At 40.8% G+C, this 22,302-nt stretch overlaps 2 protein-coding genes across 2 annotated transcripts in view; both read left to right on the top strand.

Moving 5' to 3' along the window:
- Positions 1–22,302, top strand: part of LOC146756747 (uncharacterized) — a 252,104-nt gene that overhangs the window by 9,346 nt on the left and 220,456 nt on the right. The window lies entirely within an intron of this gene.
- LOC107306750 (uncharacterized) overlaps positions 221–22,302 on the top strand; it is a 47,588-nt gene continuing 25,506 nt past the window's right edge. Inside the window, 14 exon segments of the mRNA XM_085524255.1 lie at positions 221–706; positions 1,655–1,769; positions 2,029–2,202; positions 2,314–2,420; positions 2,846–2,979; positions 3,724–3,876; positions 6,687–6,737; positions 9,105–9,138; positions 9,219–9,288; positions 10,531–10,591; positions 10,957–11,141; positions 11,920–12,067; positions 12,952–13,013; positions 13,753–13,851. Coding sequence (XP_085380381.1) covers positions 504–706; positions 1,655–1,769; positions 2,029–2,202; positions 2,314–2,420; positions 2,846–2,979; positions 3,724–3,876; positions 6,687–6,737; positions 9,105–9,138; positions 9,219–9,288; positions 10,531–10,591; positions 10,957–11,141; positions 11,920–12,067; positions 12,952–13,013; positions 13,753–13,851 — 1,596 coding nt within the window. The 5' untranslated portion in view covers positions 221–503.

The raw sequence follows: 22,302 nt of genomic DNA, 5'->3' as shown, positions 1-22,302 counted from the left end.
ATATTATTCAAAATCACCCATATTAAAGATTTAATAAACAGTATGAACAAAGGTGGAGGGGGGGAGGGGAAGATGGGAAAACTGAAGACAGAAAGCTGACAACTGGTTTAGTAACAGGTTAAAAACGCGTGCTTTGAGATCCCTATTAAATAATACCCACAAGTAGGGCAAGAAATAACCCTGCAGACAGTTATCCCCGTGACTATTCCAAAGGCAACGGCCCCAGGACACACCGTTGCCAACCGCTTTCTGAGGCAGCCGAGCCTACAGACGCGCACACTCCTGCTCTCCGCGGGTGTGTATCCTCTTGATATCGCTTACTATCGCTTCATATCGCTTAGTATCGCTTAATATCGCACGTATAACGCATACGTGGGGCTCCCGGCTCCGGCTGGGAGCCTGAGGCTGCCCTGCAGCCTGTGGGTTGGGCCGCGGCTTCCCTGAGCGTGCGCCGTGTTTCCGCGTCCTGCTCGGGGCTCGGCCCGGCAGAGTTTTAAGACGACATGAAGAAGATACTCAGCTTCGTAAAGAAGAAAAAACGGGATCCGCCGCCCGGCAGCGCCGCCTCGGCGTGCTCCGCCGGTGCGTACGAGATCCGCCGGAAGGAGCTGACCAAGCTGCACCGGGGGGCCGCCGCCGGAGACCTGGCCCTGGTGCAGCAAGGACTGAAGAAGCACGACATCGACGAGCGCGACAAGGTGCAGCGGTAAGGGCGGCGGGCCGGGCCGGGATCCCCGCTGCATGACCTGGGCACAGAGGGCTGCTGTTAACGGGGGCCGCGCGTGGCTGGGACGGCCGGTAGAGGCCGCTCCGATGTGCCCTCCCGGCCTGGATCCCTCGTAGGGCTGCTCGGCATTCCTCCGAGCTGAGAGCTCTGTTGGGGGCTGGTGAGAAAGGGCAGCGATAAGGCTGCTGGCTTCATGAAGGCTTTCTTGCTTGCGAAGCTGATGGTGGTTCCTTTAGGTTGTCATATTCCCCAGTGCTTGGTAACGGCTGCTTTTGGGTGAGGAGGGGCTCCTGCACAAAGTTGTGTTTGTTACAGTTAAATTACTCATTCGAGCTCTTTGCGGTACACTGTGCTAAGTAAATAATAAATACAGTGCTCAGATCAATATTGTCAGGCTTCTATTCGGAGGTGAAGGATCTTGTATACTTATTTGGGAATTTCTCAGTGGGGACAGTCACCCTCGAGTTGTTCCATGTCTGTGACAAGGCATGATGAGTTATTTGACGTTCTGCCTGTTATTTCGTCCTCATCTTCTCTGCCTTGGAGGAAGCTGGTCTTATGGAGGGTACTCATCAGCCTGCCTGTGATGGGAGCTGTTAGGACAAGAGGGAACAGCCTCAGCTTGCACCAGGGGAGGTTCACGTTGGATGCTAGGATAAGCCTCTCCAGAGAGTGGTTGTGCACTGGAATGGGCTGCCCAGGTTGGTGGTAAAGTCACCGTCCCTGGAGGTGTTCAAGAAACATGTAGATGTTGTACTAAGCGACATGGTTTGGTGCACGCTGGTAATGGAATAAGCTTGTTTTTATTTGATTTTGTTTATTTTGGGAGGTAATTGGGATAAAGAAATGCAATTTGCCCTGTTCATGTACCACAGAGTGAAAATATTTATTTAGCTGTCTGTTTCAATTTACACGTTTCACTTTTAGGACACCACTGCATCTTGCTTGTGCAAATGGACGTGAGGATGTCGTTACGTTTCTAGTAGAAAACAAGTGTAAGCTAAATCTTTTTGACAGTGATAACAGATCTCCACTGATGAAGGTAAGTAGAACATACTATGTTGCTGCAAGTAGGAATTATTGATTATGTATTAAATGATGTCTTTCCAGATTCTTTAAGTAAGTCTGTGTAGAAGCATGCATGCTGTAATCAGTGTGGCTTTGGCATGTGCTAGCTAATCTTGGCAGATGCTTTTATATTCCAGGAATGGGAAGTTGTAGTAGTAGTGACACAGTGAAATATGACTGCTGGAAATTTTACCTTTTTTTTTTTGGTGTGTGTGTGTGTGTGTTGTTTCCAGGCAGTACAATGCCAGAAAGAAAGATGTGCAGTGATCCTGCTAGAGCATGGTGCTGATCCGAACCTGGCAGATGCTGGTGGCAACACTGCCCTTCACTTGGCTGCTGTAACTCCTAACACATTTCTAGCAGGGATGTTAATTGAGCACAGTGCCCGTATCAATGCTCAGAATAAGGTACATTTCGAGATTCAATAGAGAAGTTCAAAAAGTTGCATTGATATTTTTATTGTAGATTTTTTGTTTGTTTCTTTTGATTTTTAACTTGAATTATTTCTGTTCTTTCAGGACGGATGTACTCCTCTTACTCTTGCTATCTCTGAAAATCACAAAGAAATGGTAGAGCTCCTTCTTAAAAAAGGAGCTGATGTTCACACTCGAGATCCGTGTGAAAGGTGAGGAGATGGTCTAAACTCTGCAGGTCACCTTAGTTGTCTTCAGGTTGGACTGATGGGAGGGATGGGAATGAGCATTGAAGTAGAAAGACACAGAGAAAGAGCTCGTTGAGTGACTGGCGAAAGCAGGTCTCAGCTTGGCAGGTGGCATGCATTATTGCATGTTTTCTGCATTGAGAACTGCAAGAAAACATTGTTTCTGGTAGCCGCTGTGGCAGGAAAATTGCTATTGTGCCAGCAACATTGCTGTTATGCCAGAGAGAGTTTTTCAAATTGATGCCAAGTTTGTATGCAAGTGTTGTTAATATGGAAGCTTTTTTTTCTGTTCATAAAGTGATTTTCTTTGAGATTGAGCAAATGGGAATTAAAATAATTACAATGTCTGACTAAATTGTATGGTTTGTCTTGTATTTTGGATGCTGTAGAACCCCACTTATGACTGCAGCAGCCAGTGGGGAGCTTAAGTTGGTAGAAATACTTCTTCGCTATGGTGCTGAAATTTTCCATAAAGACGTTAATGGATGGACAGCTGAGGACTATGCTATTCTTCATGGAAATGCTAGATAAACTTTTAAATTTATTGCTAGGTTTTTAGTTATCAGTGTTGAGTTTGAACCTTTTTGGTAACAGCACCAAGTTTAACGGTGCTATTTTGAAGATGTGTTCATTGACATCTTCTCACATATACTGTTCATGTGTCTGGTGTTAATTTGAAAGTTGAGAAAAGGGCTTCTGCTCAAAATTCTCTGTAAGATTTCAAGTGTTTGTTTCTAAGCTGATGTCTGCCTGCTATACACTATTAAAATGTGTCTGTAGCCCACAGACGCAGAAGTTCAACTTGAAAAACTGAAATGTTTGTAAATTCTTCTCAAAACAGAACCCTTGTTATTACTGTCTTCAGTTCCACTGACCAGGAACCACCTGTTTTGTTTCAGAGGAGATCTAGCTGTTATTTCTTTTGTTAAATTACTAAGCAGTTTAACTCCTCCTACACATAAGTATTTTACCCATGGGTGTTCATTCATAAGAGTGGTTGTATTTGTAAAAACTGGACTGCAAAGGGTACCGAGCAGAAGTAAATAACTTCATAGATCTGGATGTGCATCTATAAAATAGATGTGTCCATTATATTTGAGTATGTTACGGTTTGCAAAAAGTAGAGTATGTTACACTTACTGAATATGAAAATTGTTTTGGCTATGGTTATGTTTAGGATGGATAGTATAAGGCTCTTATTATCCCATTAAGTGTTTATGTAGCTATGGGATTATTTTTCCCAAATGCATTTCCTTTTTTGCTCTCCATAGTCTTAGTAAAACACTGGCAGAATATGCAGACCATGAGAACGCAGGGGAAGCTTCTGCAGGTGCTAAAGGAGGCATCCCTGTGCCAGTGACTCCTCACCAGGCAAGAGCTGCTGGCTTTACGTTGGGTGCAGCTGCTTCGAGCAGAGGAGGTAGGATACTTAACTGTGGTAGAGCTAATGGGCAGAATCGTGGTGGCCCCTTCCTTAGGTCGGTTTGCATCTTTTAAATTCACCGTGCTCAGTGTGGACTTCAGTGGAAGCATCAGGTGGACTGTAATAAGAAGTGTTATGAATGTGTTTGCTTGCTGCTAGTTTACACTGCATCTCCACAGGCTGTGGGGACAGTTGTGATTTGTGTGCACTACATCCATCTGCTCATACAGTTGTCACTTTCAGCACATCAAGTTGCCCATTTATTTAAATTGTCCCTTTAGCAAGGGGGAGGAGGGAAGAGAAGAAACAAAATAGGTTAAAGTAGCCTTGTTTTATGGGTGTGCAATTTTTCTTAGAGATGCTCATTTAGATTGTTGTTCAGAAAATCCAATTGCAAAAGCTGTAGTTTCATCCCAAATAGTAGTTTTATCTTCTGTAGCAGCGAAGCAGCAGATAAATTGCAAGAAGATGCATCTTTTGTTGATTACCACTGGATTTCTGTCACTTTGTTTTAATTTTAATAGTTTCACCTGCATAAAGCTCCTTTTTTGGGAGACATAATTTCTCACCTTCAATTACAATTGCTTTTGTTTGTGTTGTGGAGACGTAACAAAAATTGTCTTGGAAAAATAACTTCATAAGCAACAACAGTACATTGTTTGTATATACCGTATCTTTTTGGACATGGTTTGATTTATAATCAAATAATGTTTTTTTCAATTACTTTTATTTAAAAAAGAAAAAAAAAAAAAACAACTGAGAAAGACTTTGTGATCCAGAAAAACTGTTACATTTTCTCATTGCCTTGTAAATAAAAGAAATACATTCCTTCAATGAATTTGTAAAATCCAGGCAGCGTTTATAAGCTCAAATTGCCCTAAATGAATCTTAGAAAGTTGCTATTTTAGTATGAATGAGATTGCCTTGCAGTTTACGTTTCAAGCCCCAACGTACGAGGTTTTATTTGTTCCTTATTTTTAAGGGTTTTGTGAGAATCATGTGTCAGATGGGCAGCAGACTGTTCAAACACAAGTCATTACTTTTTTATTATAAAGACTGAGAAATATGATCAAAGAATACATGGCATATTTTTTCTTCCTGGACTTATCCCAGATGGAAGTATAGATTTTAGACCCAAGTGATGTTGCCTTTGACTTAGGAGCAGTTACTTTGAACTAGAGAGTGGTTGAAAAAGTTTCTTCGTAGCTTGGTTTTGAAGTTTTGTTTGCTTGTTTTTCAGTGGGGCTCGATACAGTTGGTTTGATCATTGAAATACTTTTTTTTATCCAAATCCACTCAGTTGCTACCTTCCATGCACATAGATAGTTGCTCTGGTACCCCATTGTAAGGACTAACAGGCCTGGGTTAATTTAAAATATGTGATTTGAGGGTTTCTTCTTCCAAGTAGAGGGTACATTTAGACTAGATATCAGGAAGAAATTCTTTACTGTGAGGGGGATGAGACACTGGAACAGGTTGCCCAGAGAGGTTGTAAATGCTCCCTCCCTGCAAGCATTCAAAGCCAAAGGTGCATGGGGCTTTGAGCAACCTGGTCTAGAGGGAGGTGTCCCTGCCTATAGCAGGGAGTTGGATTTAGATGATATTAAAGGTCTGTTCCAACTCAAACCATTCTGTGATTCTCCCTGTGCTCAGTCTCTTAAAGATTACACCAGCATGAGGAGTAGGAGGGAGCAGAGAGAAAGTTCAGTAGCGTAGTAGAAACAATATTGGAATTAATTCTGCAGTCTCTGATTGCATCCACACCCTGAATCATGAGAGTCCTTTTAATATGCCACAGTAACAGTCTTAAAAGTGTCCTTTAGAGAAGCCGGGATGTTGAGAGAGAGACCAGAGAAATACCCACTTTGGAATTCTTTTATTGTCTTTTGCTCTTCTGTTTTATTTTTCTGCTATCTAAAATTTTGACCTTATCCTTTCTGCTACTTTTGTACTTTCTAATTAGAAGAGGAGATTCTGAAGAATGTTGAACAGGTCAGCATTTTTCAACAAGTTTGCTCATGATTATTTGGATGTCAGAACATGAACCCTTTTATTAATCACGTACAGATTGGCTTCCAGAACATATTGAATGACCGATCTCTTAGATTTTAAGTAACAATTTATTTTTGAGGAAAACAGTAGTTGTGCTATTTCTGTTTCTAGTATGTTTGCAGTGACAGTATGTTTGGCCACTGCAGCACATACTAGTGTATTGTTCAGCGTTTCCCTGAGTCATTTGCAATTGGACTTGATAATCTTTTCCAACCTTAGTGTTTCTATGATTAGAGGAATTGTCTCAGCATTGTAAAACTCTTTACAAAAGTAAATTATCACTTCTGTGTGATTTTTATCTCCTGAGGTCAGATAAAACTTTTCCTGTATTCCCTCTTAAGGAAACAGAGAAAAGCCAGAAGGGATGAGAAATCATCTTGAGGTTCTTTTCAACCCAAGCCATCCTATGATTCTTTTAAACTTTCTCTTAAGTGTATGTTTCTGATAGTAGCTGTTTTTCCACAGCACTGCATGTGTATGTGATAAAATCCATGTAAGTAGGACAATCTTCTGCTCCAGAGAAAAGTAACAGATTTATTGTGAAAGAATTTGATGTCAAGGTAGTGTTCCACAGTTTCTCTTTTGACACACAGATGTACACATGCACACAAATGCATGTCATAGTCACAGCGCATTCTCCCAGTGCTGTAGCTTTGTGTGTGTGCTTTTTGTATTTTCCAAACTTGTGAGATTCCGCATTTATTCTGATGTCATTGTTGTCTGTCCTTTCCATGCCTTTCCCTTAATGGATATAGAAATGCAACGGTGCCCTGAGCAGACTCTGAGAACAGGAGAATCGAGTGAAGGTATTCATTCTGCACAGCAGTATTTTAAATACCACACATGTCTTGTGATACACAAATACTTATTCATCATAGGTGCTTATTATCTTGCAGATCTGTATCTTGATGATTTAAGATCTATGAGTTAGAGTGGATTTGGGGCAGCTTTTGTTTCTTTGCATGTTTTGCATGAGTCCCTTCTTACTGAATTCAGCATTTGCTTTTATCACTTGTGATAGTGTTGGTTTTGGGGTTGTTTGTTTTGTAATCTGTTCTCCTCTTGCTCAGAAATGGTGATATAGGCTTCAGTTAAAGTGGAAACGGGTCCCTGGAGACTAGATCTCATTTCTGTGTCAGTGCATCATGGCTGTGGTTTTGGTCTAGCTGAAAGCTATCTCATCAAATTCCTGTCTCGCCTTCTAAAGGATAGCAGGATCATTGGCAGTATTTATATGTTGAAAGCAAAAGTGTAGGTAATTTAATGAGCTGTTTTCCTTACTTCTAGTGGTACTCATTGAAGATGTAACTGAAGTCGTTCGTCCAGAGTTTAACTGTTCCACACAGCAGCAATTTTCTGTTCTGCGTGGAAAGTTAGCAGATAGAGTCATAGTACTGAGTTAGTTATTTAGCTTTACATACAGCAGGATTCCATTAGCATTTAAGAATATTCTGTGTTTTCTGTAGTGGAAAACATCAAAAATCAGATTGTTAGCATTTGAACCATTTAAGATGCCCTCAGATGGGAAGTTTCAGCCTCTAGCTTTTTTCTCCATGAGATTTCTTTGAACATTTATACTGTACTGCATCTCAGAAAGCTGTGTTCAGATCAGGGAATATTCTCGCATACTGTGTTTAGGAAAGGCAAAATTTGTACACTCATTTGTAGGTTGTTAGTAGTAACCCTTCTTTTTGTTATAATATTTAACAGTTCAGAAACTTCAGGAATTATGATTTCTATGTGGAGATCAGATATGTCTGTTTTCCCTTCTGTGCTGGGAATCAGAAAGTCCTTCTATTATGTTTTAGTTGTTAAGAGGTGTTAGCGCTTCAAAAATTGTGTTCCTAGACTGCAGTTTTCATTAGAATGGTGACCTGAAGGATTTACTGCAGGGCGCTCTCATCAGGGTTGCTAATGATCTGAAGTAAGAGCGATTGTTGGATATGCTTCAGCACAGAGCTGGCATTCAGAGGGACTTCAATGAGCCAGGGCAATAGACTGGCAGGCATCTTAAGAAATCCATCGGGGGCAAATACCAAGACCCATTTGGGGTGAAAAAGCCCCTTCCTACAAAACATGATGGGACTGCACGGCAGGGGAGCAGCTCTGCTGAGAAAGGACACAGACCTGTCAGAAGGCAAGCTGAGCATGAGGCAGCAGGGTGCTCTGGCAGCTAAGGGCTGCAGCTTGCACTGTGCTAAGAGTAGCAAAGCCAGGAGACTGAGAGAAGCGATTGTCAGCCCCTGTTTAGCACTCACTTGACTGTGCCTTGGCTGTAATTTTGAGTTCCTTCTACGTGAGAGGTCGATGGATCAATAGCAAGCTAATTCTCTAGGGAGCCATCATATTTGTGAAGGAGTATTTGCCCTGTGAGAGAGGGCTGAGAAAGTGGACTTACTCAGCCTGAAGAAGAGGCAGCTTTGAAGGGCCCTAACTGCAGCGTCCAATGCAGATGAGAAGACAAAGCCAGATGCTTCCCTGTGATACTTGACAGGAAGCGAAGATGGCAAGAGGTATAAATGGAAGCAAGATGGTTTCTAGCTGGAGATGAAAAGTGTTGCCATGATAAGGATGGCAAAATAGAGAAGTTGTGAACCTTCTCTTGGAGGTGTTCAAGACTAGACTGAATAAAACCCTGACCAACTTTTCCTGACCTGAAAGCTGAGCTGGCTTTAAGTAGTTGGTTGAGAGACTTCCAGAGATCCCTTTTGACCTGACCTATCCTATAGTCTTAGGTGTGAGTTACTACCTTCACTGAACTGATAAAAACTTGGGGGTGTAGTATAGCATGCCCTGCTAATGCTCCTTTTGTCTCAAGTATATCATTTTTTGATTCACTGTAGAGAAATGCTGGTGATTCTTCTAGCTAGGGATAACCTATAGCTCCTGAGTATGCTTTTTGATTTTCTTTGTATTTATAAATATACTTTATTTATAATCCATAGCAAGGTACGGCAGCAAAAAATGGTAGATATTGTAGATATGTCTGATTTGTTTTTCAGTATAATTTGAAAAAGCATTTGTTTTGTAAATACTTTCCTTCATGCTGTTCTTATTGAATTGGCCACTTCAGCTTCTGTACTCTTATGAGCTGTTTTCATGTTAAATGTCTGTATTGGTTAATTTTTAGTATGCAAAATCTAATCTCAACATGTCGATTTATATTTGAACAGCAATGGATGACTTTTTCGAAGGATACTCAACAAGGTGAGTCTTATAAAAATACCAAATGCTTATTTGAGGAATTATTTGAGAGGACCAGTACTTACTTTTCGTTGTTTTTGAAGTTCTGAAAAAGAGGGCAGTAATGGCACCTGGAATAATTCTGAGGAAGAAGAACTGGATTTTACAGCCAAGGTATGGTGCCTTTATGGGAAAATAGTTGTGTAAAATAAGTGATTTGAAGGCAATTTCCTATGAGATAGAAGGAAACTCTTTTTCCAGCCAATTCTTTGTTTTTTGTTTTTTTTTTTTTTTTTCCTCCTTAAGAAGAGTCTCTCATCTGCCAACCTTTCTTCTGCTGTAAGTTTTTCCTAAAAATTGTTGCTTTGGCAGAACATGCAGTAGATTTGTGGTTTGAGGCAAAAGAGTAGATATTAAGATAAACTACCACATTGTATTAGTTGTTCATTGAGTGAGATTTGCCAACCCTAGGAATTGATAAGTTAATAAATAACCTGTTCTGTTCTCTTTCAAACTTCACAATTGTTTCCCCTAATTTACATGATAGGATGATTAATGAAAAAGAACACGATAATGAAAAAGAACATTTATTTATCAAAATCTAGTGAAATTGTTCATCACCTGGTTCTCTTTCCTTCCTCACTAGGTTCCTCAAGTGTTCGATACTTGAGTTGCTCAAATAATTATTTTTTCTTTCTTTTTTCCTTCTGTGGGATGACATTCCGTGCTTGTATATAATCTCACGCTGCATGACTATCTTCATTTTTTGAATATTTGGACTTTTCTCTTTATAAGCTCCATGTGCTTATCCTGCTGTTTTTATGAATGTTCCAAAGGATTACCAGTTTTTTCAATGGCGTCTGGAGTATTTAGTCTGTTGCACTGGGATTCTGCAGTGATTAGGAACTTTAGTTTGTTAGTTCAGCACACTCTGTAATGCTGGAGATGTAAGCATGTGTACTTTAAAATTTTTTCTATTTTCTTACATTGATTTTAGGGGAAGTGATTCAAATTTCTAGCATTATTTTGAAATTTACAGATATTTCACTAAGTGGAGTTATATTAACTAATTTATTCTTCAAGCTTCAGGAACTTTAATTGATACTTGAGTTGTGCATACTTACAAGTAAGTAATCGCGAGTGTAGTTGTATTTTACCAATGGATTAAAATACCTTTTTAGAATTGTTACGCATTTACAGATAGTTTTGAATAGTCACTGACTTGTACACAAGAGGAGAGGAATGTTTGTGTAATTAAAGTTGAAGGATCTAGCAAGTATCTGAGTCCTTTCAAAAGGGGACAGCCTGGTTGTATTTACTGTTCAAGATTTGATGTAAGTAAAGGATTTGCTTTAAAACAAAAAAGCAAACAAAAACAGATCAAATAATTCTTTTAAAATGTGTTTTTATTTGCAGAAGCCACAGAAGCCAAACTTGACATCGTTAATGAATGTTCCCCAAAAGTTCAGAAATAATGGTAAGTTATTTGGAAAGTACTTCATAATACAATGACATACAAAAGTAAACTTACTAAGTAATTTCATTTCGGTTTTTGTTGTTGTTGTTTTCACTTGGCTGTAGTAATTGAGGAAAGTAGTGTTATAAGAACAGAACAGATGGTCATGTCAGAATAAAATAAGTAAGATAATGGAAATGACCATACTGAGTCCCCTCCTAAGCCTTTGTGTCTGATGTGTCCTTCTCCCATCCTGCCCTTACCTGGCTTCTTTTCCATACAGTCCCAGATGACTACTTTCCTGTGTTTTTAATGGGTAAAATGCCTGCTGCTATTTATATAACCCATTTGATTCATATTCCTCTTTCCCTTTCTCATGCTTTAAGGTGGTGGTGATAGTTCTAGAATTGAAATTCCTAAGTCACAGAAGAAAAGCCTCAAACAAAAAAAACCAACAGGTGCAAATCTGAGCAGAGGAGAATGTGGAGAGTTGTTGAAACAAGATGTCTCAGATTCAAGCAACCTTGAGGAAGATGAATTGGTGGAAGAGGAAGAAGGGCAGTGCAAAGAGGTACATAATAAATTCCATGAAACACTAAAACAAGAAAGTGAAAACCTGGGCCTAAATAGATATGAGGAAAATCTATGGGCAGCATTTCCCTCAAGCACAAAAGTAAGTGTACAGGGATGATTCAATTGGAAGAGTTTGTTAAGGGTAATACAGGTAAACGACAGTAAACTATTTTCCTGTTAATACTCAATCACGTATCTGTATTCAATCATTGTATTTTGATACTGAAAACATCTTGTTCATAGCCAAACTCAGACATTATTTTCAATATTTTTATTATGAGATTGGAGAGTTTTGGAAGGAGAAAGACAGGAAACTTCATTCTTTCTGGAATCTGTGCACTTTCTGTTATGTAAAACTGAGGGAATGGATAATATCCATTAGAAGTTGTAGCCATTTAGTAGAATTCATGAGGTAATGACTGGAAATGAAGAAACAAAAGGAAGTTTTGAATGAAATTGAGGGCAGGAAACTAGTGAAATTGTGAGATATGTAGGCAGAAAGAAGACTTTCTGAATAATATCAATGAAACTGCATTTAGATTGACACAAGGAAGTGCTTCTCAGAGGTTTTGCATAGCCAGAGATGAGGTTTACAACATGAGGCACTGCAGTTTAATTGCGCAGATTCCCACTAAAAATTGTAGGCCTTTAGAAACCATGTTGCACTTTGCTTCATTTAAGTCTTACCCAAGAAAACCGTTTTCCAAGTTGTTAATGGGTGGTGAAGTAGATATTGATTTCTGTGCTTTTCAGCTGTTTTGGTCAATCTGTTTTAGAAGGAGTCACCTAAATGGAAAGAAGAACAGGAGAAGGAAGATACTAGAAGGAAGCTGCAAACGACAGTTTTGGGGGATGTGAAACATTCTGTTTCTAGTAATAAACATCAAGTCCGTAAAGTTTCAGAAGACACAGCTTATGCGAGAAGTGAGTTTAAATATGATCCTGATTGCTCCTCTATAAGTATTAATGTTCAGTAAATAAAGTAAAATGATGATTATCCTCAAAGATGATAAACTTTCCTGTTACCTGTGAACCCTAGCCTGCTGTGGTAGAGAAGGTCTGCAGCTTTTGTTTTTTTTCGTTCTTACCTAACGGTCACAAATGGTGGTGCTGGATTCCTAATGATTATGTATGATGCAAGTTTCTTTATTAATTTTGTTGCTGTGTTCTCCTTGATGCCGTCTGAACAAAACAAGAAGCTAATCTAATCTATCTTCTGTGTGACAATATTGTTTCCCTTTCCGATGCTACTATCTGATTGAAAAGCTGTGGTTTTTCAGGGCTTCAGCCAAAAGCAGACCTGAGTCAAACTCAGAGAAGACTCTTCCAGTACCTCAACTTGTTCAGTTGTAGAATGTAGGAGATCTCTCCTTTGCTAAACCTTTGTGGGCTTGAGAGCATGACCAGCTCAGAGAGAGTTGGGTAATTTGGCATAGACCCCAGGGTGTGAAAACAGAAGATACTATTTCCATTGTCTGACTCCAGAGCACTGCTTGTTGCAGTAGACTTCTTCAGAGCATGTGTAGCTATTGGTCAGATGCTGCACAGAACATTGTCCAAACATGGTGAACGTAGCCATGTCAGCTGTCCTGCTTGGGCATCTTCTGCTGGAAAACAGATGAAGAGGAGTGAAGAGAATACTGTGATGTGACAGGATGTAAAGTTACCCTTGAGTGGGACTCACTGTTTGGTTTGTTCTTTGCTGTAGAATTACTGCTCGTCTTTCAGATCCTTTATTTGACTGATGGGGTATAAAAGTGTAGTGCAGTATATTTCTCAGTGTCTGTATTTCTCCTTTTTTTTTGTAGAAGCCCAACCCACAGTAGGAGCAGAGAAAAAGGAAGAGTCTGATTCTCCTTGGGATTCTGAGGTACTTTCTGTGAAATGTGCATCTCCCCGGTCTGTGGGAGAGCCAGATGAGAACTACGTGAGAGCTTGCCTTTGCGTTGAGCCCTGCCCCTGGTGAGGCTTATTTACCCCATATTGCTGCTGCTCTATGTCCTGTATCTGAGGGTCAACGAAATACTTGTAGTGTAGGTTCTGTGTGGAGATAGTACTGGGACAAAGTTAGGTTAAGCTTCTTGTATCGGCCGTTTGGTTGCAGGCTTTTGAGTTGATTTTCTAGCACAGTAGTGAAACAGAATAACTACTTCCCCTCTAGTCTTTGTTGTTGGGAAAAAAACTAATTCCCCACTCCTTTCTTAAAAATACGAGACTTTCTAGATAGCTTAATCGCTATCAGCTTTGCCTTTTTGGCCTTTAAGCAAATCAAATCTTGCTTTTGCAACGTAGTGATGCACTCACTCAACATTGTGGGACATGTGCCCCAGCAATGTAGGCTGATATTTGAATGCCAGGTGCAAATTTGATGCCAATGTTCAATCAACACAGAGCTGCAGCTTCTTGTTCACAATCAACATCTTGATTTCCTGTGTTAATTTCTTGTGTGGCTCTGTGATTTGCCAGCCTTAATCAACATTATGGAATAGTTTAGATGAATTGTGAGGATTTTTTTGCCCTTTTATTTAAAATGCAAAAGCCTTTCTTAGATTTTATTTTAAAAAAATTGTTTTGTACAAATTCTTACGCGTATGTACTGTATTATACAGCCGTGTTCTGAAGGTTCGAGGAAAGCAACTCCTCCTGTGTTTCTCCCACCTGCAGTTGAACATGGAGTACGCTTGCAGAGTGTTTCAGGGGAGCACAACAAGGGTAACTATCTCATAGATTGGATTTGTCTGTGTTTATAGACAAGTGAACTTTTTCTTTTGTTTTCCTTGTTAGTCCTGTTGTTCAGTGAGTATGTGCTGTAGCAATGAAGTGCTTGGCTGATGTTAATTAACAGCAGTGAACACTGAACTTGCTGGCCTGCTTGATTAGTCCAGGCGGTTCTTGCGTTCATTATGTATACTTTTTGGATATGTGTTTGTTCGGGTGTTTTTCTTTGCTTTAAGTGGTTGCTTAAAGTGGTGGGAGTGGTATCTGGTTTAAGATTTAGCTGTGAACCCTAGCCTGCTGTGGTAGAGAAGGTCTGCAGCTTTTGTTGCTTTTCGTTCTTTCCTAAAGGTCACAAATGGTGGTGCTGGGTTCCTAATGATTATGTATGATGCAAGTTTCTTTATTAATTTTGTTGCTGTGTTCTCCTTGATCTGCACAAAACAAGTAGGTAGTCTAGTGTGCCTTGTGTGTGACACTATTGATTCCCTTTCTAATGGGTACTATCAGATTGAAAAGCTGTGGTTTTTCAGGGCTTCAGCCAAGAGCTGACCTGATTCAAAGTCAGAGAAGACTCTTCCAGTGCCTCACCTTGTTCAGTTGTAAAATGTAGGAGATCTCTCCTGTGCTACTCGCTTGTATGCTTGAGAGCATGACCTCAGAGAGAGGTGGGTGCTTAGGTACTCACCCCAGGGTCTCAGAGCAGAAGATAGTATGTCCGTCTCCAGAGGATATCTTGTTGCTGTAGATGTTTTCAGAGCTCGTGTAGCTATTGGTCAGTTGCTGCTCAGAAGGTGTGGAAGCAGCACTCACGGTGCATTCACTTTTCTCTTAGTGCATTTTATGTGCAAAGAGTTTATTTTGGAAAAGCGTGAATAGTCAGCACTCAGGCTGGAATCAGCAGTTATGGTTTTCCAGAGTGGACGCCATTGCTCCTGTCTGGCTCATTCCTGTAAATTTTCCTTGCGTTTCTGTGTGAGTCAATCCTGAGTTTGTTTTACATAATGGAGTAGCTTAGAAGAGAGAACTGACTGTGGTCTGCTCTAAATGGGAGTTTGGTGGTCAGAAGATACTAGACTTTGAAGTGATAAGATTTAAAATGCTTGCAGTGTTCTGGACTGTATTGGAGCTGTGAGCTTCTGTTTCATTCCTAAATGTCAGTTTCTTATGTATGTACCTGGTCAGAAGTTGCAGGATTATGAATCATGGTCAGGTGAGGTATCCCTTGATAGCACTAAGCAAGGAGCCGTGTGTGTTGGCAGCTTCCTCTTAGTGTGAGGTTGTTTTGTATCGTGCTTTTGTGGTATGTCCTGTAGAGTGGAATGTGATAGTAAGTGCCAGATGATGGAGGTGTAGGCAAGAGGGAAGATGACTCAGGGTGTCCATATGCTGAGACTGAAGCATGCTGGAGTTTCTTCCTTAACGTTGTCCCAACACGAGGGACATTGTCATGTCAGCCACCATTCTTATGCATCTTTTGCTGGAAAAGAAATGAAGAGGAGAAAACAGAATACTGTGATGTGACTGGGTGTAAAGCTACCGTTGAGTGTAACTCATTTCTTGGTTTGTCCTTTGCTGTAGTACTGTTACTCATCTTTCAGATCCTTTGTTTGACTGATGGGGTATAAAAGTGGAGTGCAGTAAATTCTCAGTGTCTCTCTTTGTCCATTTTTTTGTAGGTGCTCTGCCAGCAGTAGGAACAGAGAAAAAGGAAGAGTCTGATTCTCCCTGGGATTCTGAGGTATTTCTGTGATATGTGCATCTCCCCGGTCTGTGGGAGAGCCAGATGAGAACTACGTGAGAGCTTGCCTTTGCGTTGAGCCCCACCCCTGGTGAGGCTTATTTACCCCATGTTGCTGCTGCTCGATGTCCTGTATCTGAGGGTCATTGAAATACCTGTAGCGTAGGTTCTCTGTTGAGATAGTACTGGGACAAAGTTATGTCAGACTACTTACGTTGGCCTCCTGGCTGCAGGCTTTGGAGTTGATTTTCTAGCACAGTTTTAATACAGCAGTTTATTGCTGCTTTTAAACTTATGAACTTCTCAGGCATATTTTTGTGAGGATTTTTTTTTTTCCTACTATTCAGATCTATTCTGCTGATCCAGTCAGAGTTTAACGGATGCCAATACACTGAGCAACCCAGACATTTAGATTTTTCTGTATAGAACCTCTGTCTTCTCTAGATAGACTTAATCCGATTTTGAAAATCATGTTCAGCAGACACCAAGTGTGCTGGCTGTGTTTATCCTTTCTGTCTGATAATTCTCAAGATGAGAGTGAGCAGGGTCTGTAGCTACTTCCCCTCTAGCCTTTGTTGTTGGGAAAAAAACTAATTCCCCACTCCTTTCTTAAAAATACAAGACTTTCTAGATAGCTTAATCGCTATCAGCTTTGCCTTTTTGGCCTTTAAGCAAATCAAATCTTTGCTTTTGCAACGTAGTGATGCACTCACTCAACATTGTGGGACATGTGCCCCAGCAATGTAGGCTGATATTTGAATGCCAGGTGCAAATTTGATGCCAATGTTCAATCAACACAGAGCTGCAGCTTCTTGTTCACAATCAACATCTTGATTTCCTGTGTTAATTTCTTGTGTGGCTCTGTGATTTGCCAGCCTTAATCAACATTATGGAATAGTTTAGATGAATTGTGAGGATTTTTTTGCCCTTTTATTTAAAATGCAAAAGCCTTTGTTAGATTTTATTTTAAAAAAATTGTTTTGTACAAATTCTTACGCGTATGTACTGTATTATACAGCCGTGTTCTGAAGGTTCGAGGAAAGCATCTCCTCCTGTGTTTCTCCCACCTGCAGTTGAACATGGAGTACGCTTGCAGAGTGTTTCAGGGGAGCACAACAAGGGTAACTATCTCATAGATTGGATTTGTCTGTGTTTATAGACAAGTGAACTTTTTCTTTTGTTTTCCTTGTTAGTCCTGTTGTTCAGTGAGTATGTGCTGTAGCAATGAAGTGCTTGGCTGATGTTAATTAACAGCAGTGAACACTGAACTTGCTGGCCTGCTTGATTAGTCCAGGCGGTTCGTGCGTTCATTATGTATACTTTTTGGATATGTGTTTGTTCGGGTGTTTTTCTTTGCTTTAAGTGGTTGCTTAAAGTGGTGGGAGTGGTATCTGGTTTAAGATTTAGCTGTGAACCCTAGCCTGCTGTGGTAGAGAAGGTCTGCAGCTTTTGTTGCTTTTCGTTCTTTCCTAAAGGTCACAAATGGTGGTGCTGGGTTCCTAATGATTATGTATGATGCAAGTTTCTTTATTAATTTTGTTGCTGTGTTCTCCTTGATCTGCACAAAACAAGTAGGTAGTCTAGTGTGCCTTGTGTGTGACACTATTGATTCCCTTTCTAATGGGTACTATCAGATTGAAAAGCTGTGGTTTTTCAGGGCTTCAGCCAAGAGCTGACCTGATTCAAAGTCAGAGAAGACTCTTCCAGTGCCTCACCTTGTTCAGTTGTAAAATGTAGGAGATCTCTCCTGTGCTACTCGCTTGTATGCTTGAGAGCATGACCTCAGAGAGAGGTGGGTGCTTAGGTACTCACCCCAGGGTCTCAGAGCAGAAGATAGTATGTCCGTCTCCAGAGGATATCTTGTTGCTGTAGATGTTTTCAGAGCTCGTGTAGCTATTGGTCAGTTGCTGCTCAGAAGGTGTGGAAGCAGCACTCACGGTGCATTCACTTTTCTCTTAGTGCATTTTATGTGCAAAGAGTTTATTTTGGAAAAGCATGAATAGTCAGCACTCAGGCTGGAATCAGCAGTTATGGTTTTCCAGAGTGGACGCCATTGCTCCTGTCTGGCTCATTCCTGTAAATTTTCCTTGCGTTTCTGTGTGAGTCAATCCTGAGTTTGTTTTACATAATGGAGTAGCTTAGAAGAGAGAACTGACTGTGGTCTGCTATAGATGGGAGTTTGGTGGTCAGAAGATACTAGACTTTGAAGTGATAAGATTTAAAATGCTTGCAGTGTTCTGGACTGTATTGGAGCTGTGAGCTTCTGTTTCATTCCTAAATGTCAGTCCTTATGTATGTACCTGGTCAGAAGTTGCAGGATTATGAATCGTGGTCAGGTGAGGTATCCCTTGATAGCACTAAGCAAGGAGCCGTGTGTGTTGGCAGCTTCCTCTTAGTGTGAGGTTGTTTTGTATCGTGCTTTTGTGGTATGTCCTGTAGAGTGGAATGTGATAGTAAGTGCCAGATGATGGAGGTGTAGGCAAGAGGGAAGATGACTCAGGGTGTCCATATGCTGAGACTGAAGCATGCTGGAGTTTCTTCCTTAACGTTGTCCCAACACGAGGGACATTGTCATGTCAGCCACCATTCTTATGCATCTTTTGCTGGAAAAGAAATGAAGAGGAGAAAACAGAATACTGTGATGTGACTGGGTGTAAAGCTACCGTTGAGTGTAACTCATTTCTTGGTTTGTCCTTTGCTGTAGTACTGTTACTCATCTTTCAGATCCTTTGTTTGACTGATGGGGTATAAAAGTGGAGTGCAGTAAATTCTCAGTGTCTCTCTTTGTCCATTTTTTTGTAGGTGCTCTGCCAGCAGTAGGAACAGAGAAAAAGGAAGAGTCTGATTCTCCCTGGGATTCTGAGGTACTTTCTGTGATATGTGCATCTCCCTGGTCTGTGGGAGAGCCAGATGAGAACTACGTGAGAGCTTGCCTTTGCGTTGAGCCCCGCCCCTGGTGAGGCTTATTTACCCCATGTTGCTGCTGCTGGATGTCCTGTATCTGAGGGTCATTGAAATACCTGTAGCGTAGGTTCTCTGTTGAGATAGTACTGGGACAAAGTTATGTCAGACTACTTACGTTGGCCTCCTGGCTGCAGGCTTTGGAGTTGATTTTCTAGCACAGTTTTAATACAGCAGTTTATTGCTGCTTTTAAACTTATGAACTTCTCAGGCATATTTTTGTGAGGATTTTTTTTTTTCCTACTATTCAGATCTATTCTGCTGATCCAGTCAGAGTTTAACGGATGCCAATACACTGAGCAACCCAGACATTTAGATTTTTCTGTATAGAACCTCTGTCTTCTCTAGATAGACTTAATCCGATTTTGAAAATCATGTTCAGCAGACACCAAGTGTGCTGGCTGTGTTTATCCTTTCTGTCTGATAATTCTCAAGATGAGAGTGAGCAGGGTCTGTAGCTACTTCCCCTCTAGCCTTTGTTGTTGGGAAAAAAACTAATTCCCCACTCCTTTCTTAAAAATACAAGACTTTCTAGATAGCTTAATCGCTATCAGCTTTGCCTTTTTGGCCTTTAAGCAAATCAAATCTTGCTTTTGCAACGTAGTGATGCACTCACTCAACATTGTGGGACATGTGCCCCAGCAATGTAGGCTGATATTTGAATGCCAGGTGCAAATTTGATGCCAATGTTCAATCAACACAGAGCTGCAGCTTCTTGTTCACAATCAACATCTTGATTTCCTGTGTTAATTTCTTGTGTGGCTCTGTGATTTGCCAGCCTTAATCAACATTATGGAATAGTTTAGATGAATTGTGAGGATTTTTTTGCCCTTTTATTTAAAATGCAAAAGCCTTTGTTAGATTTTATTTTAAAAAAATTGTTTTGTACAAATTCTTACGCGTATGTACTGTATTATACAGCCGTGTTCTGAAGGTTCGAGGAAAGCATCTCCTCCTGTGTTTCTCCCACCTGCAGTTGAACATGGAGTACGCTTGCAGAGTGTTTCAGGGGAGCACAACAAGGGTAACTATCTCATAGATTGGATTTGTCTGTGTTTATAGACAAGTGAACTTTTTCTTTTGTTTTCCTTGTTAGTCCTGTTGTTCAGTGAGTATGTGCTGTAGCAATGAAGTGCTTGGCTGATGTTAATTAACAGCAGTGAACACTGAACTTGCTGGCCTGCTTGATTAGTCCAGGCGGTTCTTGCGTTCATTATGTATACTTTTTGGATATGTGTTTGTTCGGGTGTTTTTCTTTGCTTTAAGTGGTTGCTTAAAGTGGTGGGAGTGGTATCTGGTTTAAGATTTAGCTGTGAACCCTAGCCTGCTGTGGTAGAGAAGGTCTGCAGCTTTTGTTGCTTTTCGTTCTTTCCTAAAGGTCACAAATGGTGGTGCTGGGTTCCTAATGATTATGTATGATGCAAGTTTCTTTATTAATTTTGTTGCTGTGTTCTCCTTGATCTGCACAAAACAAGTAGGTAGTCTAGTGTGCCTTGTGTGTGACACTATTGATTCCCTTTCTAATGGGTACTATCAGATTGAAAAGCTGTGGTTTTTCAGGGCTTCAGCCAAGAGCTGACCTGATTCAAAGTCAGAGAAGACTCTTCCAGTGCCTCACCTTGTTCAGTTGTAAAATGTAGGAGATCTCTCCTGTGCTACTCGCTTGTATGCTTGAGAGCATGACCTCAGAGAGAGGTGGGTGCTTAGGTACTCACCCCAGGGTCTCAGAGCAGAAGATAGTATGTCCGTCTCCAGAGGATATCTTGTTGCTGTAGATGTTTTCAGAGCTCGTGTAGCTATTGGTCAGTTGCTGCTCAGAAGGTGTGGAAGCAGCACTCACGGTGCATTCACTTTTCTCTTAGTGCATTTTATGTGCAAAGAGTTTATTTTGGAAAAGCGTGAATAGTCAGCACTCAGGCTGGAATCAGCAGTTATGGTTTTCCAGAGTGGACGCCATTGCTCCTGTCTGGCTCATTCCTGTAAATTTTCCTTGCGTTTCTGTGTGAGTCAATCCTGAGTTTGTTTTACATAATGGAGTAGCTTAGAAGAGAGAACTGACTGTGGTCTGCTCTAGATGGGAGTTTGGTGGTCAGAAGATACTAGACTTTGAAGTGATAAGATTTAAAATGCTTGCAGTGTTCTGGACTGTATTGGAGCTGTGAGCTTCTGTTTCATTCCTAAATGTCAGTTTCTTATGTATGTACCTGGTCAGAAGTTGCAGGATTATGAATCGTGGTCAGGTGAGGTATCCCTTGATAGCACTAAGCAAGGAGCCGTGTGTGTTGGCAGCTTCCTCTTAGTGTGAGGTTGTTTTGTATCGTGCTTTTGTGGTATGTCCTGTAGAGTGGAATGTGATAGTAAGTGCCAGATGATGGAGGTGTAGGCAAGAGGGAAGATGACTCAGGGTGTCCATATGCTGAGACTGAAGCATGCTGGAGTTTCTTCCTTAACGTTGTCCCAACACGAGGGACATTGTCATGTCAGCCACCATTCTTATGCATCTTTTGCTGGAAAAGAAATGAAGAGGAGAAAACAGAATACTGTGATGTGACTGGGTGTAAAGCTACCGTTGAGTGTAACGCATTTCTTGGTTTGTCCTTTGCTGTAGTACTGTTACTCATCTTTCAGATCCTTTGTTTGACTGATGGGGTATAAAAGTGGAGTGCAGTAAATTCTCAGTGTCTCTCTTTGTCCATTTTTTTGTAGGTGCTCTGCCAGCAGTAGGAACAGAGAAAAAGGAAGAGTCTGATTCTCCCTGGGATTCTGAGGTACTTTCTGTGATATGTGCATCTCCCCGGTCTGTGGGAGAGCCAGATGAGAACTACGTGAGAGCTTGCCTTTGCGTTGAGCCCCGCCCCTGGTGAGGCTTATTTACCCCATGTTGCTGCTGCTCGATGTCCTGTATCTGAGGGTCATTGAAATACCTGTAGCGTAGGTTCTCTGTTGAGATAGTACTGGGACAAAGTTATGTCAGACTACTTACGTTGGCCTCCTGGCTGCAGGCTTTGGAGTTGATTTTCTAGCACAGTTTTAATACAGCAGTTTATTGCTGCTTTTAAACTTATGAACTTCTCAGGCATATTTTTGTGAGGATTTTTTTTTTCCTACTATTCAGATCTATTCTGCTGATCCAGTCAGAGTTTAACGGATGCCAATACACTGAGCAACCCAGACATTTAGATTTTTCTGTATAGAACCTCTGTCTTCTCTAGATAGACTTAATCCGATTTTGAAAATCATGTTCAGCAGACACCAAGTGTGCTGGCTGTGTTTATCCTTTCTGTCTGATAATTCTCAAGATGAGAGTGAGCAGGGTCTGTAGCTACTTCCCCTCTAGCCTTTGTTGTTGGGAAAAAAACTAATTCCCCACTCCTTTCTTAAAAATACAAGACTTTCTAGATAGCTTAATCGCTATCAGCTTTGCCTTTTTGGCCTTTAAGCAAATCAAATCTTGCTTTTGCAACGTAGTGATGCACTCACTCAACATTGTGGGACATGTGCCCCAGCAATGTAGGCTGATATTTGAATGCCAGGTGCAAATTTGATGCCAATGTTCAATCAACACAGAGCTGCAGCTTCTTGTTCACAATCAACATCTTGATTTCCTGTGTTAATTTCTTGTGTGGCTCTGTGATTTGCCAGCCTTAATCAACATTATGGAATAGTTTAGATGAATTGTGAGGATTTTTTTGCCCTTTTATTTAAAATGCAAAAGCCTTTCTTAGATTTTATTTTAAAAAAA

This window comes from Coturnix japonica, chromosome 26, assembly GCF_054131305.1.
Source record: "Coturnix japonica strain WE chromosome 26, WE-NBRP24, whole genome shotgun sequence".
Classification (NCBI taxonomy): domain Eukaryota; kingdom Metazoa; phylum Chordata; class Aves; order Galliformes; family Phasianidae; genus Coturnix; species Coturnix japonica.
The sequence above is the reverse complement of the archived record's forward strand: the minus strand, read 5'-3'. Positions and strand labels throughout refer to the sequence as shown.